A 12,248-nucleotide genomic window follows, 5' to 3' on the forward strand; every position below is an offset into this window, starting at 1 on the left:
TTGCTCATAGATCAATCATTGACCTGAAGGAAGCTTAAGCTGAGATGACAATAAGTTTGGGGGAAACAAGTTGTCTGGAGTGAAGTACAGTTTCTTCAGCGATGCGAGATAGTATGTGGTTGGAGATTGTGAAAGGCTAATATTTATTTGTGCACATGGGAATTTACACTTGTGATTTGCGGTGGCCTAACAGAGGTGATAAAGACTGGATTGCAAAAGGGGTTTCTTTTTATGACTAATGTTAGGAGAAGAGTGTCCGTTAATGGAGGTGGGCAGGGATTAAGGTGTGGCTTGAGTGTCCTGTGGTCTGATATTGAGTTTGTGAATTTGAATCTGTGCTGTATAATGGGGTTTGAAAGGGTGAGGGTGTCAGTTTCTGAAAAGAGGCTGGAGTTGCTGGGTGAAGATTAAATGAGAACTTGTCATGTACTGAAATGCTTGCAGTCGAGTGACTGACAGAGGCAGGTGGTAAATGAGTAGATTTGGTAGTGGTACCTCAATCTAGAGGTTGAAGATGAGAAGAGACGGTATAGAACCATTAGGGTCTCCCCAGGTGATAAGATTCTTTTGAAACCTAGAGTTGCAGATGGGAAAAAACTGGTGTTCGTTGGAAAAGTAGGAGGTAAACCAGTGAATGATATCGCAGGAGGTAATTCCCATTCGAGACTCGGGGGCACAAAGGTGAATAGTCAGCTATGTCAAAGACAGCTGAGCTGTCCAGCAATATCAAGAGAAAGGGGGCATCTTCGAAGGTGGTTTGGAGGGCATAGTCTACGCCGTGTAAGGTAGAGGTCTCCATGCTGTAGCTTAAACTGGGGACTGACTGGTACTCATGCAGGAAATGGGCATTATTGTGATCTTGGAAATGAACATAACTGCCTTTTCAATAATCTTGCAGATGCATTGTAGATTAGTGATGAGCCCGTAGTTGGTGAGGTCGTCCGGGTAGGTTTTGTTAGAAGTGGGAGGATCTGGCCTGTCTTTAGAGCTTACGGGAAGAAACCTTGAGTGAGAGAGGCATTGACAATGTTGGGTAGGGGTGAGAGAGCATAACCAGACAGAAATCTGATAAAATACGTGGGTAAGAAATCATCTTCATAAGAACTATATATATTGCGTCATTTGGAAGTCCCAAAGACCAGAAATGAAGAGGATTAAAACATGGAGAATATTAATTGATTCTGAACCATTGTTACGGGCAAGCAAAACAGTGAAATGCTTTTGTAATCTTATTGTAAATATTTCAAGACATGGATAAACTACAGCTGGTCCAACTGACAGTCCCCACGTGCTGCATTCATACGCATGAGTACTATCTTTATTGTTTTTATTCTAGACAAAACCACTGTGCAACAACTTAGCATGTGGATAAGCTTGGGCAGTACCCAACAAAAGTTGTAGCCACACTTAAATACTCACACTCAGATAAGAGGCTTACTAAAAATCATTCTGATCAGCCAAAAGAACAATTGAGGTGAGAAAACAGCTTATAAAGGCGAGTCTGTACAACATGGCTTAGTGATATAGCTTTATACAAGTAGATGGATAGGAACAACTGCAAAGTATGTACTTCAAATAGTTACACCTGCCCATTCTAACAAGGATGTGACTATATTGAAGATTACATTCTGGTGAAAGAGAGATTGTGATATAGTAACAAAATCTGTATTCTTCTTTCACTATAACCTGATAGGATATGGTGCTACATAGTTTATATTTGACTTATCCATGAAATTATTCTCTCTCAATTACAATGTATATCAATATCCAAAAAGTGAACATTGCAGTAAAAAAACTGGAAATGTTAACAGCAAGGACGAAACGCAAAGAAAAACACATGCCTGAAACACTGGCCAGGTTATTGACTCCATGTCTATAAATCTTGCTTTAACAGTAGAAAGCAGAACTACAATGCTCATGAATATTTTACATTCCCAACAACGTACATTTTTCACAAATAGAAGCTGTGAATAGTGCTCTGATGTGCTGAGACTTTCTCAGGTTGTGGGGGATAGTACACTTTTTTCATGTCGCTGACCACAGTGGCGGATGTATAGTCATCATAAGATTTCTATTTATGGGGCCAGGTGACGCTCCACCAGGGGAACCCGAACTGACCCAGTCACATGAAAAAGAGGCTGGAGAACAGCATGGTGTACAAATATGCATAAGTCAATTTTGGTGCATGCCATGGATCTCTCCTCTCCTCAAAGTTGTTCTAAAGGACAGGAAAGCTGCAACAGAATAGCAACTTACCTGTATGGCTTTGAGGAGGCCTTGTACTGTGTTCAGAGGTAGAAAGGACAAGTGGTCGAAGGCCTCAGTGACCTTGGAGGAGCAGCTCTGGAGAATGAGAGGCGCAGATACAACAATATCTGACAGCAAATCTGAAAGACAATATGCAATGTCAAATCTAAGAGCCTACAATTTAATTAACCTACTCTAAATATTTGATACACTATACCTGCAGATCCCACTACGATGATCTTAGGTCTAAGACAGTCAAATCAGGAGAAAGTTCACAGAAGGCACTGGGAATTGATTTACCAATTGTTCTAAATTGCCAAACTGATGCCAGGCATTGGGGGCCACAAGAGAGTACAACTGGCACTCACAGTGTTGGTGAAGTTGGGATACATTGGTTGTTGAAAGGCTAGCCACACCTAATTCTAAAGAGAGAGATGACTTCAAGGCAGTACGGCAACCAGTTTTAAAGTATACGAATGAGAACTACCAAGAGCTAACATGTCCTTCCAAGTCTGAAAACCCTCAGAATGATTAAGGTAAATGGATCAAGTGCTATATATTTAAGGAATCAAGAAAGGGAATACATGTCATGCATGCTGAATCCACCTAGTGAGGAATTAACAGTACTGCAAAGTTTAGGTTTTCTTTTCTTTTTTTTTGTACAAATAACTGCATCCTGAAAGTAAAGCACTGAGAGAAATGCAAGGCTATAAAGAAGTCTGTAATGAAAATGTATGTGCTACTATACATTTGTGTAAACAAAAGAGGAATCTCAATGAACAGAAAAAAAAAAATAGGAATGACAAGCCACAAAATCTGATACGTAACAGCACAGTAGGCCACATGTCAAATTCTCAACTATGCATAACCACATTCAAATTATTAATATATAAACAGCAATTATTTGTAATTTGTGTTAGAAGGAAGCAGATGAACCAATAATAATTGTAACCAAGTATTTGAAAAAGAAAAAAAAAAAGATAGGTTTTCAATGCACCCTAAAAGAGAAATCTATTGACTCAGCTATGCAAATCCATCTGCAACGTACTACCTAAATTCAATGAATTTTGTATTTAAGCCCACCACTATTCTTTTTTTAGTATTTTATTTTTCCTTTCCAACCGGCAGAATTGTACAACTGACAGTATATCTCAGTGATCATCATCAAGGTACAGTCGACATCCATTAATCACAACATAGGTACTCAGCAGTCGGATACAGTACACAGCATATATTACATGGGACAACCATATCGTAATTTTTTGGTCGTTATATACCCCCACATCTCTGCCTAACATGCAATTACACATCCCTTTCAGTTCTATAGTCGTATATCAGTCCCATATCCCAGTCTATTCGCCTGTCGGGTAGTCAGCACAAGGATAGTGTAGTTAGTTTCCAGCGTTTTGCAAGTATTGTACGAATGGTTCCCAAAAGTCTCTGGGTCGGGACGCTAGTGGTATGTCTTCCGCATAATTCTCTAGTGTTGTCTTAAAATAGGTCATATCTGTTATTCATTCTTTCAGTCTAGGTGGCCTTTTGCTCTCCCATTTCATTGCCACTCGCCGTTTTGCAAGGAGTAATGCCACTGCCAAGAACTTCCTGCTCCTAGCGCGTTTAAGCTTTTTGATACCCAGCAGGCAAGGCGAGGGAGAGTTTGGGATGCGCTCAGAGAGCATGGTGCTTAATGCGTCAGTGACTGCATGCCAATACGGCTGTAAGCCAGGGCAGGACCAGGCCACGTGCGCAAAGTCTGCACCCGCCGCACCGCAGCGGTAGCAGGAGTCAGTGTCCCGGAGTCCAAATTTGTGTAGTTTTAGTGGGGTGTAGAAAATTTGATGACGGAATTTAAAGTGTATAATGCGCAGGTTACAGTTTGAAGTGAGAAGTGTGAGTTGCGTACAGCTATAGTGCGAGTCTTGTTCGTCAATAGGTTCGCCCAGTGACTGCTCCCACCTATCCCTCGCCATCATGGGCACATCAGCCTGTTCATTTTGAGCTGCAGTGTATAGCCAGGACACTAAGTTTTTCCGAGTAGTGGCCGTCAAGAGTATCTGTAGTGACAACAAGTGTTCAGGCTCAGTGGGGAAAGTGGCGTATAACGCCCTTAGGGCCGCACGAAAGCGCAGGTATACAAAAGTTTTCATAGGGGTCTGGGGCGCACATAAGGAAGGGTCCGACCAGTTAAGAAATGTGTTATGTGGAAACGCTTGACCTATAGTCTGGAAGCCCATTTCCTCCAGAAGTTGTCAGGGTCTGACTGAGGTGCCTGCCTAGATGTGGACTACGTTTCCCAGAATGCTTAGCGTGATGGAGGAGGGCCTCAGAAAGCATATCTTGTTGTGGACGCCATCTACTGGTGCTTGTGATTTGTCATTTTTTCGAGCCTTTGATGCGGACGCCCTGTCCCCGCGGAGTTCCAGGGAAGGAGTGGTTCGTTTGCTCTGTGGCTGCGGAGCAAGTTGTGGCTATTTGCGTGATGACAGTACCGGCTGGTACTGGCTGAGATTATCGCTGCAAGACGCGTGAGACGCTAGGATTGCCCCCTCCGCGTTCTTGCAATTCTTTTTGGTTCTGTTGTTGTGAGTAGCAGGAGACGCCTGGATTTCCCCCTCTCTGCTATTCACGGGACGTGGAGCCTTCTGCACGACAGACACCGGCTGGTGCTGTGGAAAATAAGTAGCGAGGGAGACGCGGGTTTGCACCCTCCGCGCTTGCCTATGTATATACAGTGTTCTCGGCTGAGAACACCGGCCAGGAGACGCAGGATTGCCCCCTCCTGTTGCTAAGACTTTGTTTTGTTTGTTTTTCCGCTACTCTAGTAGGAGAAGCCGGCTGGCTTTCTACGTTTGTTCATTATACTTACTTTCCTGCCTCTATCAGCGGATGCTGTTGTACATTACATGAAGCGGCTGGGAGAGACTGTTATCTATCCAGACGCCTCTTGAGAACCCCATTATCAGTTATGTTTCCACAGGCAACTGGTGAGTGTATGTGGGTTGCAACTGGTGGGGAAGTTGATGTGTGAGTCTCTGGCAGTGAATAGACAGGCTATAACGTTCAGTTCTTTCCTTCAGCCTGAGGAAGACACCATCAGCGGGAAGGGTCTAATTCCTGAGAAGTTATCAGGTGAGGTTTCACAACAGTAATTGTGATATAGAGAAGGGATTAGAGTGCCACGGACTAACGTATCCCTCCTTGTCGTTACAGGTCCTTATCCCTGCTGTTCCCTTTCCCTTCCCTGTTTTCCCTCGCCCGACTGCTCTTACACTCTGGAAATTCTCAGTCAGAGTGTGGAGACGTCAGGAGGTGGACCCCATTTGAGCATCTTTCCGACCCTGAGGAATAGCAGCCGTGACAGAAGTGTCTGCAGGTTTGGTTCTTGGTCACCGTAAGTCGGGGGTGTTTAGCTGTTGGTAGTGCCCGTGCATATATTGGCAATTTATTCGCTCTGCGCGCCAATGCGTGCCACGCTCTCGAGGTAGGTTTAGCCGGCTGTATTGTGTCGTGTGGTGCGTGTCGTATTGGATGGGCCAGTAGCGCCATCAGCGGCGTGGGAGAAACACTATCACTTTCCACCGCAACGTGTGGGATAAAGGCATGCGGTCTCGTCCAATAGTGTGCGTGTTGGGCCTGTGCACAAATGTAATAGAGTTACGCGCTTCAAAGCCTCCCAAGTGATATGGTTGGTTGGGTGAGGACCTTCCAGCTTATTCTGGCTTGTTTACCGGCCCAGGTCAGTTTCTGGAGTACAGAGCGTAGTCTGTCAAAGAATGAGTTGGTTAGCCAAATAGGGATATTCCAGAATAAATACAAAAATCTGGGTACGACAATCATTTTCTGGAGCGCTATCCTATCCGCAAAGGAAAGTGGCAGTTTAATCCACCGATCAACCTGGTCCTCCAATTTAGTCATTGCCGTGCCGTAGTTTTCCCGGAGAACCACCTCTGGGTCTCTATGTATCCATATCCCCAGGTACCTAACCGGGTCAACACACCATTTTAAGGGGTAATCTAGTTCTGGAGCCACCGTACCTTCAGTGTGCGGAATCACTACTGATTTATCCCAATTTATGCAGAGACCCGCGTATTGTTCATATTGTATGTATTCTCTGATTAGGGGATTCAAATTCTTGTCCGGGTGTGTGGTATAGAGGACCATATCATCCGCATATAGAGAAATGCCAATTGGTCGGAGGGTGAATTGTAGGGCCATGGTGAAGTGTTTTTGCCGAATTCTACTCGCCAATGGCTCACGAATCAGGGCAAAGAGCATAGGCGACCGCGGGCACCCCTGCCTCGTCCCTCTTGTAACCGAGATGGGGGAAGATGTCAAGCCCTTGATACGGACCCTTGCCTTTGGTGCCGTGTATAATAGGGAAATCCACTTCAGGAAAGGTTCTGGGAACCCCATCTTACGCATAGTGACGAACATGAAGCCCCATTCCACGGAGTCAAACGCCTTAGCGGCGTCCAGCAAGGCGGCAGCTAAGCCCACCACTATTCAAAGCACCTATAGAGTTCAGATCCACTCGTATGGAAAAACTGTATTAGATTCATGTCATATTCTATTGGTATTTATATAGCTGTCACAAGGTGGGAGATAATGCAGGTGGCTACACAGTTAAAACCTTGCCTTCTAGGCTTTTAGTGCATAACACAGGCATGCCAGACACAGTAACCAAAGCCTGAGCATGAGAGGTCCACAGAGCAGATTAGTAGACAGCTGCCATGTAGAAGCCATGTACCACACCACAAACCCTTACCTGAAACACTGTTGAGCACCCGGTTCACTCCCATGAAAGGTATTACGATAGTTATGAGTTGGATAGGCAACCAACTTAACATATTTGTTTCTGGTGGGTCAGGAGAATGCTGGTGGTCAGAGAGATTGAAAGGCAGAATGCAAAGCCATGTCAAAACATCAGCCCCAGAGAAAGGTGGGAAAAGCATTTTTAAATGAAGTTTGTGCTAAGGACCAACCTAAAAAACGTTGACTTATCACCTGGACTTAAGGGTAATAGACTACAGCTCTTCTAAGCTGAAACAAAGAATGGGTAGAGAAGCAGGGAGAAGAGCAGCAGATCCTGGTAATTACATAGCAAAAGCAGATTCTAATTTCTTCCAGGAAAGTGGGACATTAGCAATTGGAAAAGGACCCACATTAGGTTATGTAAGAAGGGAGACAGAGGACGGCAGAGGAAACCTAGTAATTACCTGACAGGAGCACCTTCTTTCTTCTTCCTTCCACTATTAGAAAGGCCTATAAGAAAGGTCAGTAGACCTAGAATACATAAGGACTGGATGTTAAGCTCTTCCCTGAAAAGACTCTGTTCTATCTAAAGGAATGATTCTTATGGTGAAGATTTAAGACCATTCTTTCTGGTGATTTCCAACAGCGATGGAGATCGATCAACTCAAAGTGATCTTACATAGAGAAAAGAAATAAAGAATTATCATACTCAGTTGAATGCTTTAGAGCCATTTTTGCTATCACAACAGCCCACATCACACTATAATGTGCTATACAGGAGGATAGGGAAGGATTCAGACTCATTTACATAAGCAGTATACAATAGAGCACCTACAGCTACTCGGGAGGTCTCTTCTGTTGAGTCAACCCGAACTATGTTGGATGAGGTGAACCTTGAAGAGGCACGTTTTCATTTCTTTTCTAAAGTGCAATAGGAATGGAGTAGGCATGGTGTTTGGTGAAGTGAAGATCTGTAATGGTTCTCAGGCAGGTTCCACAGGAGCGCCAAGGATCCGATGAATATTCCACAGCCTTCCCCTACGGCCTTCCGACTCTATCAAGCACTAGAGTACCGAGAGGCTCGCCAGGGGAAAACAGGGAGACAAAACAAGGAAAGGCGGGGAAAAAATATTCTTCTTGGTATGACGACTTCTGTGTGGTTGTACATGCACCTGGCCTGGAACTCTGATGGTTGTAGGGGCTAAAACCAAAACAGGAATTACTAACCCTCAGAAACATGCACAAAAGAACAGTAGGCACATCTATAGGTTATGTGTACTACATACCAAGAGTAAATAAACTTTGCAGGCATATAACTGTGTATGGGGGACAGGAGTTAGGTTGAGCTAAGGTGGAGGAACAAACAAGAAACACAATAATGAGTACTCGAGGAATACTGTGCACTTGTCTACACTGTTCAGGATTATAGTAGTCTTACTTGGTCATATGTAGAAGACTCTTAAACCAACATCTGTATTGCAGTAGAGCCCACCCGAACCAGACGGTAACATTCACGTAGAATTAACTGGCTGAGATGTAAAACAAACATACATTAATACAAGTATGACTTCATAGAGAATAACATAGAAATAGCGCACTGCGCTGTTACCGTGATTCTGGGAGTAGTGTAGATGAATCATTCACGAGTCCACGCAAGTGCAGAACCCACACACAGCAAGTATGGCCAGGAATGCAGGAAGTGAGGGAAGATGATAAGTACCAAGAAGGAAACAAACTGCGGGTAAGGGAATCACCGGATGGCGGAGACTAAGCCCGGCCGCCGGGTGAGGGAAGGACACAAACACGGCTAAATACCTAAAGGGTCCCCTGCTGGTCAGCGGGGGAAAAGCCCGGCTGAATTGCGGAGCAGTGAATAGGGAAATGACGGGGGAGAAACAGCCCGGCCAGACGACGGAGTAACAAACCCGGCCGTCGGGCGGAGCCAAGGAAAAAGGAGGAGAGGTCAGTGATTGCCCGGCCAGACGACGGAGCATAAGCCCGGCCGACGGGCGGAGCAGCAAACCAAGGGGAACACTGACACTCTGCCCGGCCGGACGGCAGAGTCAAACCCGGCCGTCGGGCGGAGCAGTCTATAAACAAACGGGGCTCAAGAACTAGTTCCAGAGCTTGGAACTATAGCAGGAACAAGAAGATAACCTCAAACGCAGAGGCACGGAGGAGAGCTTGATCCTCCACTAAGGAAATCCGGAAATCAGGCAACAGGAAACCAGGACAGGAAACGCTGTAACGGGGGCTTGACGCAAGGACGTAAGGCGTCGCTCCCAGGGCTCTAACAGCTTATGAAGGGGTTTCTTAAAGGGACCGCCCGTTTGCGGACCTCGAGGCATGACAGCACACTCCCCCCACAACTCCCCTCTCCAGGTTTGGGTTTGTCAGGATGACCTTGGTGAAACAAACGAATCAGACGTGGGGCATGGATATTAGTGTCAGGTTCCCATGTACGCTCTTCTATTCCATAACCCTTCCAGTGCACCAGATACTGCAATCCCCTTCCTTTTCTACGGGAATCCAGAATCTCCTCCACTTCATATTCATCCGAATCTTGGAGGTACACAGGAGCAGGTCTTTGGGGCAGTTTGGTACCTGGTTCAACCGGTTTCAACAGGGAAACGTGGAACACGGGGTGAATCCTGAAAGAGGGTGGAAGTTCCAGTTTCATGGCCACCGGATTTATCATCTTCAGCACTTTGTAGGGGCCAATGTATTTAGGGTTGAACTTGCGTGGACCCCTCAATGTTATATGTTTTGTGGAAAGCCATACTCTGTCTCCTGGAGTGTAAATGGGTTCTAATCTCCTGTGTAAGTTAGCACCTTCTGTGTACCGCACCTTCGCCATATCTAGACAGTCGATGGTATTCTTGTGTACCTGTTGAAGTTTCTCTAGTCTGTCAATGGCAGCCGGATTGGATCCATCAGTATGGACTACTGAAGGCAATAGCTTAGGGTGATACCCATAAGAACAAAAGAAAGGGGTTGTGTTGATAGAAGAATGCGGGCTGTTGTTGTATGAAATCTCGGCCAACCATACTAACTCATCCCAATCACTCAATGACTGTAATACTTGATTACGTATGTATTGTTCAAAACATTGATTGACCCTTTCTGTCTGTCCGTCTGTCTGCGGATGGTGACTTGAGGACAGTCGGACATCGATTTGGAGCATGGAACAGAAACTTTTCCAGAAACGTGACACAAATTGGGCACCCCTGTCGGACACTAAGACGGAAGGGACCCCATGGAGTCTGGTTATGTGTTGTAGAAATATGGAAGCCAAGCTAGCTGCTGTCGGTAAGCCCTGTAGAGGTACGAAATGGGCCATTTTCGTAAATAAATCTACCACTACCAGTAGTGTGTTGTTCTTCCTCTTAGTCACAGGCAAATCCACTATAAAGTCAAGTGACACCGTATGCCAAGGGCTAGGAGGAGAAGCCAACGGCATGAGCAGGCCAACTGGGTTAAGGTGAGAAGCCTTAGTTTGGGCACAAACGTGACATGTCTTCACATAGGTCTCTATATCCTTAAGCATACCAGGCCACCAAAACCTCTCCCTCACTGCCTTGGTGGTCTTCTTTATACCTGGGTGTCCTGCCACTGGATGTGAATGATACCACTTCAAAACCTGTTGTTGTAGGTCAGTAGAAGGTATCACCACTCCCCCCTGTACCCAGACTAAACCCTCTTTCAAAATCATGTCTTGGGAACCCACCAACGTTGTCATGTCTACTGCAGCCTGGCTCCTCTGAACCTGTGCTATGAAATCTTCTTCCTCTGAAGTCCCTCCTACAATACTAGTCCTAGGGATGATGTACGGTTGTTCAACTACGTCCGTAGGAACTTCAAACCCTAATCTTGACAGAGCATCGGCCTTTCCATTCTTTCTCCCTGGTCTGTAGTGAACTGTAAAGTTGTATTCGCTAAAGAATTGTGACCAACGTAATTGTCTCATAGAAAGTGCCTTAGCGGAATTGATATATTGTAGGTTGCGATGGTCCGTATATACCACCACGGGATATCTGGCACCCAGTAAATACTGCCTCCATTCTTCGAATGCTTTCTTGATGGCCAGTAATTCTTTGTCTCCCACTGCATAGTTGTATTCAGCAGGGGTGAACTTATGGGAATAATAGGCCACCGGATGACATTCGCCTGACTCCGTGTCTATTTGGGACAATACTCCACCCACTGCCACCAGTGAGGCGTCTACCTCCACCACAAAGGGAAAGGCCGGGTTCGGATGACTCAAAACAGGAGCGCTAGTAAAGGCCTTCTTCAGCAGGCGAAAAGATTCTGCTGCCGCTAGGGACCAAACGAAAGGGATGCCTTTCTTCAACAAAGCAGTGATAGGTGCTACCAGTGTAGAGAAGCCATGAATAAACCTTCTGTAAAAATTGGCCAATCCCAAAAAACTTTGGATCTCTTTTATTGTACGAGGCTCTGGCCAGGACAAGACTGCCTCCACCTTCGCGGGATCCATGCTGAGACCCCAAGGAGACACTATATAACCCAAAAATGGGACTTCTTGTGTATGGAAGTTGCACTTTTCAAGTTTGCAATACAAACGATTCTCAAGTAAACGTTCCAACACGTTGCGTACATGCTGTACATGTTCACCCAAAGATGAAGAAAAAATCAGAAGATCGTCAATATATGCAATGACGTATAGATCCAGCATTTCTTTCAGGACCTCGTTTATAAAAAACTGAAACGCTGCAGGAGCGTTGCAGAGCCCAAAGGGCATCACCAGATACTCATATAGCCCGAATTTAGTACAGAACGCGGTTTTCCATTCGTCTCCCTCCCTGACTCTCACAAGATGATATGCGCCACGCAAGTCCAGCTTGGTAAAACACTTGGCATTGCGGATTCGGTCAAGGAGGGAATTGATCAGAGGCAATGGATAACGATTCTTGATCGTGACAGTATTCAACTTCCTGTAGTCAATACAGCACCGCAGACCTCCTTCTCGTTTAGGGATGAAAAATAGAGAAGAGGAGGCCGGGGAACGTGAAGACCTTATAAAGCCTTTAGCAAGCATGTCGTCCAAGTAATCGCGTAAATATATATTCTCTTTTTCTGTAAGAGCATATACTCTGCTACATGGGATTCTTGCTCCCGACTCTAGGTCTATGCGGCAGTCATACACCCTGTGTGGCGGGAGGATCTCTGCTTCCTTAGCATCAAAGACCGAGTGCAGATCTTGGTAACACGAGGGTAGTTTAGTCTTGCTC

General features: G+C 45.4%; 1 protein-coding gene across 1 annotated transcript in view; it reads right to left on the reverse strand.

The window, feature by feature from the left end:
- FANCI (FA complementation group I) overlaps nucleotides 1-12,248 on the reverse strand; it is a 765,095-nt gene that overhangs the window by 493,621 nt on the left and 259,226 nt on the right. Inside the window, exon 15 of the mRNA XM_078683200.1 lies at nucleotides 2,257-2,387. Coding sequence (XP_078539326.1) covers nucleotides 2,257-2,387 — 131 coding nt within the window. The remainder of the gene's footprint in view (nucleotides 1-2,256; nucleotides 2,388-12,248) is intronic.

This window comes from Lissotriton helveticus, chromosome 3_1 (genome assembly GCF_964261635.1).
Source record: "Lissotriton helveticus chromosome 3_1, aLisHel1.1, whole genome shotgun sequence".
Lineage (NCBI taxonomy): Eukaryota > Metazoa > Chordata > Amphibia > Caudata > Salamandridae > Lissotriton > Lissotriton helveticus.